Below are 15,883 nucleotides of genomic sequence, written 5' to 3' on the forward strand. Positions count from 1 at the left end.
TTAGCAGCTGTGAATGTTTTCCTGAGCCCAGCTATGCTTTTTTGAAGCTGAAACAGCACAAATACGGGTAGAGGGACCTGCTGTATTTCTATAAAGGAAAGCAAATATTGTGAATGTAGTTTGTGTTTCTAACTCCATTAATAAAGTCTTACCTGCGGTACCAAGACCTGGCAATTTTTTTCAGCCTCTGACTGGTTATTGCCTTTTTGATCACAACTCACAGCTGTGCTACAAAAGCTGTTTCAGCTGAAAAGGACAGATTCTTTTAAGACTCATAAAGTAAGATATAGGGGTGAAAAGAAAAAAAAGAAGAAAGCTAGGAAAAAAAGGCATGATGTAGAGAAGTCAGGAGTTTCTCAAAACATGAATAACAATGAGGAAGGCAGTTCTGTTAATGCAGATACCCTTGGGTCAGGGTATTTCTCAGGATCAAAATAGTACCAAACTATCAGAGGATGAGGACTAGAGCTCTGATTGTCAATTCACTGCTTTTCCCTTGCTGCAGTGCCAAGTTATGAGCTCCAAAAGGTGAAGTAGCTCATCTTTCCTTTTTTTTCAGGATACGTAATTTTCTTTCATGCAGACTAATTTTAGTAAAAGATGTCGTTTGACCAAGTTGTCTGAGCTTTGTGATTAGAGCAGCTCTGCAAACTCTCCATCAGCTTGAGTATTTTTCCACACCAATATGCAAAGTGCCCCAGACTTTTATTCTGCTGAGGAAAAACTCACTACCATAGAGCAAAATCCACATTCAAATTCATTTGTGACTTCCTATTACAAGAGATTTGCAATAAGGTGAGCTGGATTTTGACTACAGTTAGGAGGCAACACAGACAACCAGGTAGAAACAAGGTTGTGTAACAAAAACTTAAATACATTGACAAAAAAGGAAAAAAAATATTTATTGCTTCTCAAAGATAAAACAGAAGAAAATCCATTAGAAAGATTCTTAATCTGTTTCCCCACACCGGTTTTCATCACTGGATGGCAGGTTAATGTTAATAGCTGCCCTCAGGTTAGCCCAGAAAAGGCCATGCTTGCTCCTCTCCTTCGGCCACTCCAGGTAGGTGCGTTTTGCCATGAGAGCCTTCAGCTTGTGATACCTGGCAGGGATAACGTAGGGAGGGATCGGCTCCAGTAAAATCAGGATTAAGCTGTTGGAATTCTCACTGAATAACTTGTGATGGGCAAAGTACAGCTCATAGTGACACCACTCGCTCTGCACAAAGTTGGGAGACAACACAAAGATCGACTTGTAGCTCTTCTCAATGCAGTTAATGATGTTCTCCACAATGCTCTTGCCGGGGACAAAGTTTCTCTCGTGCTGGCACAGTTGTATGCAGCCCTCCCCCTTCTCCAGGTTTGGGATCAGCTCGTTCTTCACCCACAACGCATCGTGCTCGCTGTAGGAAATGAACGCGTGGAACTGCAGAACCGTCTCCTGCTCTTTGGGGTGGTTGTGCCAAGCTCTCCGCTTCGTCTGTGTCCACTGCCACGTCATCCGCACGTACCAGGGCACATCCAGGTAGATGCACAGGAAGGACACCACAGCCACCAGCACCAGCGTCAGCAGCAGGGCTGTCACCAGCAGCAGCGCTGTATTGCAGGCCAGTTCACTCAGGTGGAAGTCCTTCAGCTCCGTGCCTCGCAAGCCTTCCGGGTACTCGCACACGTACGCTGATGGCCAGCCAAACAGCTTCCCCCCTGACTGCCTCTCCACACGGATAAAGTCTTGCAGTTCACAGGAACACTTGAATGGGTTGTGCCCAGCTTGGAGCTCCTTGACCCTTGGGCAGCTCTGGAAGAAGTCAGTAGATGGGGTGAGGATCGAGTTCATCTCTATGTTCAGGAACTGCAGGGATGTGAAGCCACTGCACCCCGGCAGGTCAGCCAGCCTGTTCAATGCCAGGTTCAGCTCTTCCAAGGATTTTAGATCAGCCAGCCCCTTTGGGACACTGCTGATCTGATTGTTTTGTAGGTCGAGTTTTTTGATGTTGACTGGTAAGCATTCAAAGACAAAATCTGCCAACTGATTGGAGGACAGGTCCAACTCTGTCAGAGATGCAGCCCACTGGCATTGTGCATCAGCTCCATCGTGGCGCAGCAAGTTGTTGCTCATGTCCAGATATTTCAGTGATTTCATACGGCTGGTCATGAAGCTTACCTTGAGAAGGCTCTCAAATTTATTCCATTGCAAAATTAATGTCTCCAGTTGAACTAGGTTGTCACATTTTTGAAAAAGGAAGTCTGTTAATTCATTCTTTAAAAAATTTAAGTGTCTAAAGGGACTAACAGATGAAGGACAAATCATATGAATCATCTGTGATTCAGCTATCGTCATGTCTGCAATATTCATGTCTGCAAATATTCTGTATACGTCATCCTGATTGAAGTACAGATCTGTGATTTTAATTTTCTTCACTGTCAGTCCCTTCATAGAGGTACCTGAATAGTCAAAGTCATAGCTTTCGACATCCGACAGTTGAGTGACCCTGCTAATGTCAAAGTATTCAATGGATGAATGCCATACAGTCTGAAAAATATCCATGAGAGCACTCCAGTCCACTGACACATTTGTCAGTGTCAGATTTTGTAACTCGGAGCCTTGTGTGAAATTAGATAATAAAACTACCAATTTTTTTACATTGTCATTTGTGATTTCTGACAATGACAGGCTTTCTGTAGTATTTTGTATCACAACCCAGTCAAAACTAGATTTGGACTGATGTCTATTTGTATATAGGAGTGGCAGGCTCTTGATTTTTTGGTCAGAACTATCTTCTGGAAAACTGTTAGAAACAGGTGTAAGGAGTTCATTTTCCACAGACAGGCTGACATGGTTCCAAAAAGTTAATGCAAACAGACACTTGTAAACAAAAAAGTTTCTAAGAGAGCTCGTATTTTCTGACATACTGCTTTTTGTTTCCTTGGAGATGTTCAAAACTTCTCTATCTGTCCATCTTTGTTCTAATCCTGTTGGAAAACAAACAAACAAAAGCAAAAACCAGATTGTATTATTAAGTAGCTATGCAGAGACCATCAGAGCAATAGATTTTTTTATGGTTCCAATTTCTCATTTTTCTCTTTGACTCAAAAAGCAATGAAGGTGCCTACTATCATTCAGGAGAGACATTATTTATTAACAGAACACCACTGAAATTTTCATTTGGTAAATATGTTGTATTTAATACATAATGAGCCAGTTTCTTAGAAAGCATGTCTGATTTCATAGCTGACTAAAATTTGCTGCTTACTTGCAGAATTACTGCTGTGATTCAATGTGTTATGAAGGCTTCCCACAACTGCGCAATATACTTTGATTAGAAAGTACATTAAGTGAGATTCTCTCCTGAAATACGTGAACTAGACTCAGAGGCATTATTTTAAAATGCACTTGTGACTATAAAACTTGGACTGAAACTTAGGATGGAGCCTGAATCAAAATCTGGATGTCTTTAGTTAGCTGAGATTGGATCCTCAGTGCTTATTTTAACTGGGAAAACTGGAGCAAGGGTAGAATGTTCTCTACTTATGCCATGAGAAAGTCCAGAGAAAAGTTTGCTTCTTGTCTGAGCTTGAGCATTTCCTGAATTTAGACTCTGAAAGTGGGGTATCCACTCGTCTAGTTTGTCAGGTGTACACAGAGGACACCAAACACACACTGGGAATATCTGCATGCTAACCAAAAATATACCAGTCGTAGAACCTCTATACACAGAATCCAGCCCTGACCTAAGGTCACTGACCTCAAATGTCCCTGTTGTGAAAGAAGGGCTAATTTAAACACAATTTAGTGGGAAAAAACATCATAACCATGGGTTTGCTTTGATTTTCCTAATGGAGGTCACTTTTTCTTTCTGAATGTAGGAGTTCAGGGTAGCCAGCCTCCCTTTAAGTCAGTAGCTGTGAATGCTGCCTTAAATCTCCTTTTAGATATTGCCATAACTCCATCAGACCACCCTTCCGAAAGAGGAACTGATAAGAACTTAGTTAGCACTTTCATACACGTAAATCTTGATTGAAAGTTGTTTTCTGGATTTCTGAAATCCTTTTATTTCCCCTTTTCCCCTTTTCCATCCCATTACTTTCAAATAATAATTATTGCCTGAAGCTTTCCACAGTACACATTAATGACTGCACTGGCTTTCAACTTTCTCTTGATATTAAAATGGCTAAATTGTGAGTATATATTTTGAGTGCCTCTACATGAGACAGAAATAGCTATCACTTGTTGGACTAAATTTACAACCTCAAGAACTACATCCTCTGTGCCACTAACCATTCCACAAGTTTTCTCAGAATTACATTACTGGGTGTAAAATATACATTCTCCTTGATCTAAAACAACCTATATTATGAAATCTCAACAGTACAACAGCAACAAAAAAAACCAGTCCACTGAGTTCTTTTGTAAAGAATGCATTAAACCAGGCTTGGAAATCATCTAAAAATAGTCAGATAATATGGTAAAACTTTTCCAGCCTTTTTCAGATTTTCATTGGAAAAATTATATTCGTCGTAGCCCTTAATAGGGATCTGGCCATCCTCTATCCTATTCTTCTGATTGTTTGGGCAATTCTACTAATGTATAAATAAATAAAATATGTAGCTTCAAGAGAAATTAAAAAAAAAAATCTATGTTTAAATCATTATTCCTTCTTGGGATAAAATTTCTGTAATATCCAAGGACTAGATGAGAGAAAGATATGATTCATCCATGTTTTTATTTTCTTTCTTATTCCTATATCCTGGCATTCAGTCAAATTATTTACGAGTACCTTCAAACTTCCTTTAGAATATTCTATGAAGCAACAGAATTAAAAACTGTTATAACACATAACCTGTGATCTGGGGGCTAATGCTGGAGAAATTATCCTTTATAGTCATATTCCTCTTAATTCACAAGTGTCCTCAAGTCTTCAAACTTGACAAAAAGTACTTGCTATCAAGAAAAGCAACCCAGGAGGGTATGCAAACCAAGATCACAGTAAGAAATTGTCCTGCTGTTTAAAGAGCAAGAGAAGAGATCAAAAGTGAGGTTTTAAGAGTTTTTCCAATATAAAATTGGTATAAACTGACTAAACTTTCGTATAAGAAATGTACAGAATATATTGAGCTATGAAGGTTCAATATTAAGATATGCACTTCAGAAGTTATCACCATAACACAAAACTCTAGTGTTACAAGTATGCCTTTCACAGGGATGAAATATATTATCAAGTTAGACCCATTCCTGAACTGTACAAAAGCTATTTTCATTAATTCACTGTGACCCCCTTAACTGTGGGTGTAGTGCTAATACAAAGAGATTGCTATTTGGTCAGCTTCTTTGAATAAATGTACTGAACATAAGCAACTTTACCCTCATTTCTTACCCACACACTTGAAAGTACACCATAAGCTTGCTAATAACCCTCTACGGAAAACATGGGTCATTTTCAAATAAGATGCAGATTAGAAAACAGTTCTAGCTAACCACATAAAATCAGTAAAATGAAAACTTGCTCACCAGAAATCCCTGCTCTCCGAAAAAGCAGCAAATGTACTCAGGAAAAGACAAAAAGAAAACTTCCTGTAATTCTATCCTACTGAGTAACAATATTTAGGAACGCCCAAACTTTTTATACAAATGTTTGTGCCATCTACTGACAGCTTGTAAAATGGCATTTGCCTTCCTCCAGACGTATTTTCCACATACAACACTACTGTAATATCCGTATTATTCAATTATTATTGAACTATGTGTTTTCGTGCTTTGCAATAGATTAAACGGGGGAAAATTAATCTTTTTACCAACTTCCTGTCTTTGTTAATTAATATGAAAATAAGTACTTTGAGCAAGTTTTACACTGAAATTCAAACATCTCCTCTGAACTTAATAATGATCTAAGTTTACATGCATTATTGTGATTTTTTTCCATTTTGATATACCAATTCAGTTGTCAAGTTATTATCAAGGCTGGTTTATAAAAGTACCATTTGTCTTAGTTTAATTTACATTTAATGGGAATGGAAAAATAATCTCTCTCCTGCTCCAGCAGTGTTGTGATTGGGTTAAACAGAGGACACAGAAACAGTGGGTAGGGTTTGGTTTTTGTTGGGTTTTTTTAATTAAAACAGAGCAGTGACTTCAGTATTGAATGCCCAAACACAGGGCTATTGTCCCAGCAAAGACATAATCCAGTCTTTCTTTATTTCTGCATAATGTTGGTCAGAAATTCTACCATAGCTGAGATTTAAATATAGAACTGCCACAATACAACCTACCTTACTGGGTTAGCATACCACAGCTCATTCATGATTTAACACTTCAATGATTCAATGGTCTTGTACAGAATCCACAAAACTGACAGTGCAAGATCCACGTTACAGTCAAAATTACCATCTCTCATGGGTAAAACAATCTCCAGCTGTTGTGATTCCCCTATGACGCTCCCCTTCCACAAGCTCCACTGAAAAGCAGAGGGAAATCCATAAGACCACTCTAGATTTCATTTTCAATAAATACATCTAACATTAATAAATTAAAATTCTCTGACACTTAAATTCTCACTGGAAGACCCTCAAAAGAAACTTATTACTTAGGGATACAAATATTTGTTCTGCTACCACCTACCTTAATGAGAAACTTCAGAGACTTTTCCCTGATAAGCGTGTAAGTCACACATCATGATAGGTATTTGTAATGCACGCTTCTGAAAACTGTGGCTTTATTTTGTGGCCTCCTATAGTATCTCTCTTCAGCGATTCACAACACGTTATTTTGCCTCCTGTGGCAATGGTAATTTTTTTCTTTGGCAGACTACTGACAAAAATGATGTTATGATAAATTGTGGAACTGCTTTTATCATCCTAAAGGACATGCTTCGCCTTAACATAAAGTGGTAAAAAGAGGAAGGGGTATGAGGAACTACAGAGATAAAAAACACAGGTTGTTGGGCAAGAGCCTGCAAGCCCTTTGCTCAACCCAGTATTTCTTTGGTGGCTGCAGGTACCCAGTGTCAACACCAACTGACTGAAAATGTGTGCATGTACCACCCAGCTTCTGTCAGAGGCATTTCTTGTAAACACAGTGATAACGAGGGTGCAAAGCAGCATCTGAAAAGCTAAATCTCAGTTGTTTAATTCTGTAACCCCATGCATCGGTAGGTGCTCCTTTTGAGGAAGGATTAAACTTTCTAAAAAGGATACAATAAATTTTGATGCCAGCTCAGTGACTAGACTCATTGAAACTTAAAATGCCCCAGTATGAACATTATCAGTTTGGCCATAACAAATTATCTAGCATACAGCTGAATAACCACAACTGGCTAAGGGGTTGGGCACAAAGGGTTATAGTCAATATGGAGTAACATCAGGCTGGCAACCTGTCTCTAGTGGGGTTCAGCAGGGCCGCATCTTAGGCCCTGTGCTCTTCAACATCTTCATTAATGACCTGGATGCAGGCCTCAAAAGAATACTGTTTGCTGATGACACTAAGCTACTTGGGAGGAGTTGTCAACTCCCTCCAGGGCAGATAGGCCCTGCAGAGAGACCTCAACAAATTAGAGAGATGGGCAATCACCAGCCATATGAAGGTGCTGGATTCTGCACCGGGGACAGGGCGATCCTGGTTGTATTTATAGAGTAGGGAATAAGAGGCTGGAGAGCTGTGCTGAAGAAAGGGACCTGGGGGTCCTAGTCAATGGCAATTTGAATTTGAGTCAGCAGTGCCCTGGCAGCCAGGAGGGCCAACTGAGTCCGGGGAGGGGGGTATCAGGCAAAGCATCACCAGCTGGTCGAGGGAGGGGATTGTTCCGCTCTGCTCTGCACTGATGAGGCCTCATCTTGAATATGGTGTGCAGTTTTGGGCACCACAGTAAAAGGATATGAAGCTATGAGAGTGTCCAAAGGAGGGCAATGAGGATGGTGAAGGGACTGGATGGGAAGCCATGTGAGGAGCAGATGAGATCACTTGGTTTGTTCAGCCTGGAGGAGACTGAAGGGAAACCTCATTGTGGTCTTCAAAATCCTCAGGAGGCAAAGCAGAGGGGCAGGTACTGACCAGCGACAGGACTCGAGGAAACGGCATCAAGCTGAGTCAGGCAAGGTTTAGGTTAGATATGAGTAAAAGGTTTTTCACCCAGAGACTGGTTGAGCACTGGGACAGGCTCCCCGGGGAAGTGGTCGCAGCATCAAGACCGACAGAGTTCAAGAACAATGCTCGAACAAGTTCAAGCTGAGTTCAAGTTGCACGACGCTCTCAGGCACATGGTGTGATTCTTGGGGGGGTCCTGTGCAGGGTCCGGAGTTGGACTCGATGATCCTGATGGATTCCTTCCAATTCAGCATATTCTGTGATTCTATAAAATTTACCCCTTTTCCGCCTCAGCGCGGACGCGGGGGATGCCGCCCGCGCCTGAGGGAAGCGCTTCTCCACCCGCGCCGGCGCTCCCGGCCGGCGCCCGCCTCGCCTCCCCCGCCGGGGACACCGCGACACCGCGGACACCGCCGGGACACCGCCGCAGCCCGATCCCCGGGGCCTTGAGGGGCGGTAATGGGCGACCAGGGCCGCTCTCCGCTGTGGGTCAGCGCAGCCTGGAGCTCGGGGGCGGCTGGGCAGCGGCGCGGAGCGGACCAGCCCCTTTGCTCAGGCGGGCGCCTCAGAGAGACAGAGGCAGCGCGAAGCAGAAGCGCCAGCCCTCCCTCCTCCCTGCGGGCTGGTCGTCCCGGGCTGTCCGGCGCACTTTGCCTCCTCCCCCCGCTGCTGCCGACGTGGCGGGGCGGGGAAGGCAAGAAGAAGGGGGCGCGCCGGCCGGGGCACTGCTGAGCGGTAAGGAACGCGGCGATTTCTACTTTTTCTGCTGCTTCTGACACTGCGGACTCCTCGCTACACAGCTCTACTCCAGAGAGGATTTCGAAAAGAGGGGGGAGAAAAGGGAAGGGGGAAGCTGTGGCCGCTGAGGTCTTGCGGGAGCGGCGCCCTGGCTGCTCTGCCCTTCCTGGGGCAGGAGGACAGCGGGACAGCGGGGCAGGGCGAGCTGGCGCCGGGGGTGTCGCCTGCGCTCGCCGTGCCCGCCGCGTCCCGCGGAGGAGAAGCGACAGCGGGCGTCGAGCGAGAGGGGAGCGCGGTGCCGCCGCCAGAAAAGTTATCCCTCAGGCACGGGGACGGTGGTCCGTGCCCAGAGGCGCCCGGCGGCGGCTGGGATTTGCCTCCGAGGCGGGATGAAACCCCTCGGACGGAGGGTCGGCAGGTGCCGCCACCGCCGGCCCCCTTAGGGCGGCCCGTTCTGGCTGGTCGGTGCGGGCCGGGCTCTCCTCTGCCACCCTGTCCGGAGCTGGCCTTGGCATCTCCCTCACGAACTCTCTGTAGATTAATTCCCTTTGGGCAGAGTTGTCCGGGTTGATTTGGATCAGGATAGTCTCACGGATGAGAGGTAGAATGACTCCTTACCCCGGGTGCAGCAGGTCTCGTGTGTTCTGACAGATCTGGTAATTTGCTATTACGTGCCTTGCTCCTGTAAGGAAGATTTAGCAGACAACTGCAGAGACCATGGCCTGAATGGTCCCCAAAGATGACCCAGTCTTGCAAAAATTCGTGTGTACACGTCTGTGCGATTCTTAAAAAAGTGCCCAGGCTCACTCAGAGCTGATCTCCAAGCAAAATGATGAAGTATGTGTATACAGGTTTTAGAGGTTTTGGTAGAGGATCCTCATCTCTCATGATGGACTTTTTTACCCATCACGCAGGGCGTACTGTTAAAACATTGACAATACTTACCTATACTAAAACATTTTATAGCAAATGCGAAGATTCTGACTTGTAAATGCATGTTTGCTGATGATAATTAAGGTCCACATAAGTTGGTGTAATATAAGCGGTACCAAATGCTGTTTATTTATTTTCTTATTCACTGATACCAAACGCTACTCTTGGAACTGTTCAAGCAACCGATCTTCCTTCAAGTGAGATAAACAGGCTGTTAAACCCACATATCTATACAATTCTATAGACTCTAATAAAATATACTCATTTAAATACTTGCTTCTCAGGCAAATATCTCCTAAATCCCAGTTATATTTTGCTTTTTTGCCTTTTTTTCCCCATTCTTCCATCTCGCAGAATCTCATTTCTTCCTGTCAAGTACAAAGCTTTGAGCCATATTTAATTAATATGAGAGTCAATGAAAAGGCAACATCTGTGGGGAGAACTGTATGAGTTTATTTTATGCCATGCAACTCAGCACAGTCAGGAGCTTGCAAGCTCTGTCAGGGGTTGTCTTCTGAGTAGAGTACCGGGTATATTGTTGTTGCCAACAAGTAAGTGATAGTAATCACTGTACAGTAGTCCTTTGGACTCTGCCAGTGCCACTCCTTAATCAACTGTAGAGCTTGCTCAATGGCCATATCTTTTCTTTGTGGATCCTCAGCCAGATGACTGCACAGTGGTGCAAAATACCTCCAAAGTTACATTGGAAGATAAGGAGTAAATAAGACAAAACTGGTTCATAACTCTAAAAAAAGAAAAAAAAATCAATAACTGTACCTCAAACAAGCTTACCTTGGCTTCAAAATTGAAGTTTAATCACACAACTGGAATTTCAGGAGCAGGTGAGAAGCGAGGCACTTCCCAGAGAGCAAACCTTTGAGACAAGTGATGCAGAAACAGTGTAAGCAATGAATGTCTATGAAATGGCTCCATGGACCATGGCCTGTCATGTTCACAAATTATGCCCCTTCTCCAACAGATAAATATCCCCACAGTTTTAGTCACACTGTGTTACCCTCCTCACCATCGGTCAGCAGCCTGTAGGAACCTGTGTATGTGGGGATGATGAAACAGAGAGGAAGAGCTGCTTGGCTGTTGCAGCTCCGATTATCCTATTCTTCAGTGGTCTTTCATGCACACCTAATAGTGAATGTAAAAGTTAACCATGTGGGAGCTCTTACATTTAACTTCTTCAGACAAATGAAAATCCTTTCTCTCACTAAACTATATTTTGGAAAATAGTAGTGCTGCTCTTCATACTTGAGTGAGATCCTGCAAAGTGAATAGAGTATTTAGAGTATTATCCTGGTACTGGTGCCAGCATGATGCATGTGCCACAGGGCTCCATGCTTTAGGAGGCCTAAACACTGTGTATTTTATAGTAATTCAAATGTTTATGAAACCTAAAAGACTTTGTTTTCTACATTCAGAATTGAAAATGTCTGAAGACATATCTGATGGCATCCCATCTGAAGAAAAACCTGAAATAATGGAAATGCCCAGCAATGAGGTATTGCCTCCTGAATCAGTACCACACCTCGTAGAAACTGAGATCTTGCATGAGTCTTCACAAGATGAACATGGACAGGCCACTCAGAGTGACAGTAATAGACAGGAAGGAGACACAGTAATTAATGAAAACCCTTTGACTGAAAAACTAGTTGAAGGTCTGCCTTCCAGTGAAGAGGCAACTGAAGACATACCCACTGAGTGCATTGAAACCGTAAGCCTTGATACAGAACCTGAATCTGAAGACACACTGCATGAACAAAGCAGTCCAGTAAGTAACACTTTCTTTTCTGTAAAAGCTCTCCCCTCCTTGGATTGTAAGGGCAGAATTTTCTATCATGTACATGCTGTTTTTCGCAAAAACCTAGGGAGTTATATGAAGAAAACCTGCTTAGCGATAAATTAAATTGCAACACCAAGCTTTTGAAAGCTAGGAATAGTTTAATTTGTCTTTGCCAGTATGATATTAATTTGGTCTTTCACATCTGACTGCAATAAAACTTGCATTATATAGGGATTATATGTTACTGGAGGCTTCCTTGAGAAAACAGTTTCTTAATATGATTTAAATATGGAATCCTGATAATTGCTTAACACTACACATTACTGTAGAAGGTGTGCAGCCCCTCCTTTGGCTGATTTTATTGAACTCAGCTGTTATTAGTTCCCTGTGCACATCTACTGAATTGCACGTGTGAGGAGGCTCGGGAAGAGAAGCATCCAACTCTGGCTTCTGGTAGAACCTAGAAAGGAGGCAGGTTCCTGCCTCTCCCTAATAATAGCCTTAGTAAACTTGTATGGCTTTATTAGATTTTATGCCTGAAGAAATATCAGGACATCTGTAAAGACATCTCTGGAGTTTTAGGTGCTTTCAGGAATAGGCAATGTGAACTACGCCTTCCATTCTGCTTTTTTATGCACAGAAGCTTGAACTCCACATAATATCCAATCTATCATCATTTATCAAACACCAGATTCTGTTGCTGACGGGTTCTTTGTGTTTCCTCCTGCCTTTTGAGAGCAGGAATTTTAAACAGTGGGGTAACATTTTTTTCTTACAGGCCACAGACTCCTCATCTAAAGCAAGTAGATGGGGAGCTTGGGGTACCTGGGGAAAGTCTCTCCTGTCATCAGCTTCTGCCACAGTAGGTAAGTATTCAGTCAGTAAAGTGCATGGAAATAATTCATAGTTTTAATGTGTCATTAGACACATTAGTGTTGCATCTTAAGGTTTCATAGACAGTTTTGTCCTGATATGTTGGGAAGCATGATTTTATTAAATAGGAAGATGGACCTTCCTAAACTATTGAAGCACATAAATATTTCTTTGGGTCAAATCATGGACAAGGTGCTAGGCTTGATTGTACAGTTAGTGAATAACCTCATTGTGGCTTCTTCACAGAAAGGATCCATTATCTGATACAATTACTATCAGCCAAAGGCTTATGGTTTCTGAAGTCAAAGCACTGCAACCCAGACTTGTGCTCATGCATGTTGGTGGTCTATACACCGTGGCTTCTGCCTTAACAATATGAATTCACTCCTCATAAATCATTCCAGCTTTCATTGCCACCAGGTGAAACTGTTAAGCTGTCACACCAGACTTCAGAGAGTAGAACAACGTATTGAAATATGGACCCTAAACTCCCTCTCGTGTACTCTCATTTCCAATAGTATGTCAGTACAAAATGTCCCTGTGAAGACTTTAGGTAAAACTTAATTGTTGCTCATCGAAAACTCACAGCCAAAAAGCGAAGGACGCAAATACGTAGTAAGCAGTGGGAAACAATTTCTCACAAAACAGAAATGTTTTGTACAAAAAAGCTGTTAGCTAGTCAGTTCTCATAATGGATCCACAAAATACCTTTAAAAGATAGAACTAGGAATGAAAATTGCTAGTTACTAAAAATAACAGGTTTAACAGAGATACTAGTTTTATGATCCCATACAAGGCTAAATAATTTTCCTTATCTCCTCTGTTCCTTGGACAGTAAATTGTTTCTGTCTCTTTCTCAGAGGAGGGAAGTTTCCTTGTCCTCTCTTTTTTTTCAGTTACATCCACAGTCAGGAGTACATAACTACCTTTTCTTTCACAGTCCAACCAATTAACATTTCTAATTAAATTCAGAGTGGGTTTCTAAGATATGTTTAGATTTGTAGAAATGAAGGTTGTTGCTGAAAGGAGCAGGTCTGCCCTGCCCCAGCAATGTATGTCTTCCTTGTCTTATGCTAACAGTAGCCCACATGTAATGATGGGGGAGCTGCTTTATGGGACTCATTTTGGAAAGTGCAACTGAAGTAAGAGCTGGATCTTTGGGCTGGATCAGTTTGTAAATTCTCCCATCTGGCTCACCATTTGATCCTGGAATGCTATTGAATGGGAAATGATGGGAACACACAGAACAGGCCAATGGGAACAAGGGCAGCTTAACTATCTGTGGAACTGCATAAGTGTTCTTAACTTGCATTTAACCTTAAAGTTTAGCGTTTGTCTTTCAGACTTGAAGAAGAGCCTCTGTGCCAAAAATGTTGCCTTTTTTTTTTTCCTTGGGCTGTTAGGTATAATAAAGGGTACTCCTTTCACAGACTTCCAAAAAGCTTTGCCTCTTGCATTCTCAAACCGCCATAAACAACAGCATTCTGAAAAGAATCCGGCTTAGTGTAATAACTAACAGTTGATCAGTTAGAATTGTGATGCTGCTGAATTTTGCAGTTAATTTTTAGAGTTGAAGCAGTGGATTTCTTGGAACAGAGCTCTTTCAGGCTATTTAGTTTTTGTCTGCGAAATAACCATATTTACATTCTGCTTAGCTTTTGCAATAAATAGTATTCTATCAAATGGCCATTAAACAGCTATTTGTGAGCAATAAGATTATTTGTTACCAAACAGTTACTGTTGTTGTAGGCTTGCAGTGGCAATCTCACAGTCTTCTGTTGCTGAGAGGTTTTAGCCTCATGGAGCAATCAGTTTAGTGTCACCAAGTGTATGTATTTCCAGTGGGGCAGTACAGCCGTAGGTATTTTCTTGCCCGACTGACATGAGCTTGCGTGAAAATGATGAATGCTGTTGGAAAAAGTTTTGGAGACAAACAAGAATGTGTGTTGTAGCCCTTCTTATTGTCTGATAAATAAACAAGACATATCTTTTTGCGGCCGTTTGTTGCTTTTGTCTATAAAACCTGCTTACAGAGTTGTATCTCTGTGGATTTCTGTGGACTTTTTAATGATGTGATCTCATTTTTATATAGGCCTTATAACGTCTTGGTTCATATACAGTAAAAAACCATGTTTAATTGATACTGGCTTCTTAACATATCATCTAACTGTATCAGCATCATAACTGTCTTCACAGAGTGTAAGTATGTGAACAAGTTTGTGTAGGCAGCCTGACTTGATAAGGTTGCGTGATGTCTATTTTGAATAGGCATTTCGTCACCATGGATGTATATTTTTAAAATTATTACAGTCTAAAAATGAGCATAGTTGGAAAAAATCAAGTTGCCTTGGAAAAGGAGCATCCACATGCAGAAAAGGAAAAGGAAAATTTAATTTAAATTTCACATGAAAGTGGTTGTGCTATGTCCCACTGAAGACCCATCTACTATTTAGTTTCTGGCAGTGACCAAGAACAGCTGGGAAAGTACCTAAGACCAGATGTATGTAAAGCAGCAGTTCCCCCTGTTTTCCCATTTCCTGGAATCTACAGCACAGACAGACTTCCTGAGCCTGAGATTGGGGTAGGGTTGAGTTCCCATGTTACTAGCTAATAATTTTGAATCTAACTTTGTGAATTTATTAAATAAAATAGACTTTGAATTAAGCAGAAGTCAAATGTACTTTTTTCCATGTTCACTGAAACCAAGCTAACTTGAAAATCCACATAGATAATCTTAGATTTGTTCCAGGAAATCAATGTACCAGGTAATAGTTCATATTCCTGATATAGAGGGCTTATTTCCTAGTTATTTGTTATGGAAATTCATGCTTGATCCTATGAAATACTTTTTGTCTCTCACTGTCATAGACAGGATGTGGGACTGTGTAGACCACATATCTGCTTTAGTATGATAATTCCTAGTGAGAGACAAAGAAAAAAAATTGAAGCTATTGGGAATTTCTATAAGCTTTCTTCTTATTGTTAAATATTGATTATTCCCCTTCAAGTTACTCCATTTAATGTCTGAGCAGTTCAACTAATGTTTCATCTCCTATTCTTCATCAGAAAATAGTTTTGCAATGATCCGGTCCATCGTAAAGTTGCTTATTCCTTCAGTGTAGCAAGTGGTATAAGTAAAGCTACTTTCTTGGAGTTAAGACTCAGCAGCAACACCTTTGGTATGTGATTTTTCTGTTTCTCTGTCGTTATATTTGTACAACACAGCTCCCTGTCTGGTGAAGTATGACAAATACATACTATTCCTTATATTTTTCTTCAAAATTGTACTTTGTAAAAATACCAGAAACAGTTTGAGGTGGACTAAATAACATTTTAAAGGTCTAACTGAATACATTCTGCTTTTAACAAATAGTATCATAGAAGAGCACAGATTGGAAGGGACCTTGAAAGATCTTCTAGTCCAGGGTTTTGCAGGAAAGGTTTTGTGCATCTAGATGAGATTATTAGCG

General features: G+C 41.7%; 2 protein-coding genes across 5 annotated transcripts in view; one reads left to right on the forward strand and one right to left on the reverse strand.

Moving 5' to 3' along the window:
• Nucleotides 1-877: 877 nt before the first annotated feature.
• On the reverse strand, nucleotides 878-6,727 carry LOC103760863 (toll-like receptor 1). Of its 2 annotated transcripts, none has more exons than XM_018078309.1 (2): nucleotides 6,617-6,727; nucleotides 878-2,973 (listed from the first exon to the last, which is right to left on the reverse strand). In XM_018078309.1, exon 2 carries the CDS (start codon nucleotides 2,909-2,911, stop codon nucleotides 950-952), a length of 1,962 nt encoding a protein of 653 aa, XP_017933798.1. In that variant the 5' UTR covers nucleotides 2,912-2,973; nucleotides 6,617-6,727; the 3' UTR covers nucleotides 878-949. The 2 variants fall into 2 exon arrangements, with proteins under 2 accessions (XP_017933798.1, XP_008925656.2); XM_008927408.2 differs by lacking the exon at nucleotides 6,617-6,727 and adding an exon at nucleotides 5,510-5,614.
• Nucleotides 6,728-8,735: 2,008 nt separating this feature from the next.
• The window catches only part of FAM114A1 (family with sequence similarity 114 member A1), a 34,171-nt gene continuing 27,023 nt past the window's right edge, over nucleotides 8,736-15,883 (forward strand). For all 3 annotated transcript variants that reach the window (XM_018068254.1, XM_018068259.1, XM_018068266.1), the window contains exons 1-3: nucleotides 8,736-8,812; nucleotides 11,179-11,528; nucleotides 12,319-12,406. In XM_018068254.1, coding sequence (XP_017923743.1) covers nucleotides 11,187-11,528; nucleotides 12,319-12,406 — 430 coding nt within the window. In that variant the 5' untranslated portion in view covers nucleotides 8,736-8,812; nucleotides 11,179-11,186. The remainder of the gene's footprint in view (nucleotides 8,813-11,178; nucleotides 11,529-12,318; nucleotides 12,407-15,883) is intronic.

The sequence above is a fragment of the Manacus vitellinus genome, unplaced genomic scaffold, assembly GCF_001715985.3.
Source record: "Manacus vitellinus isolate BGI_N305 unplaced genomic scaffold, ASM171598v3 scaffold_0_pilon, whole genome shotgun sequence".
Lineage (NCBI taxonomy): Eukaryota > Metazoa > Chordata > Aves > Passeriformes > Pipridae > Manacus > Manacus vitellinus.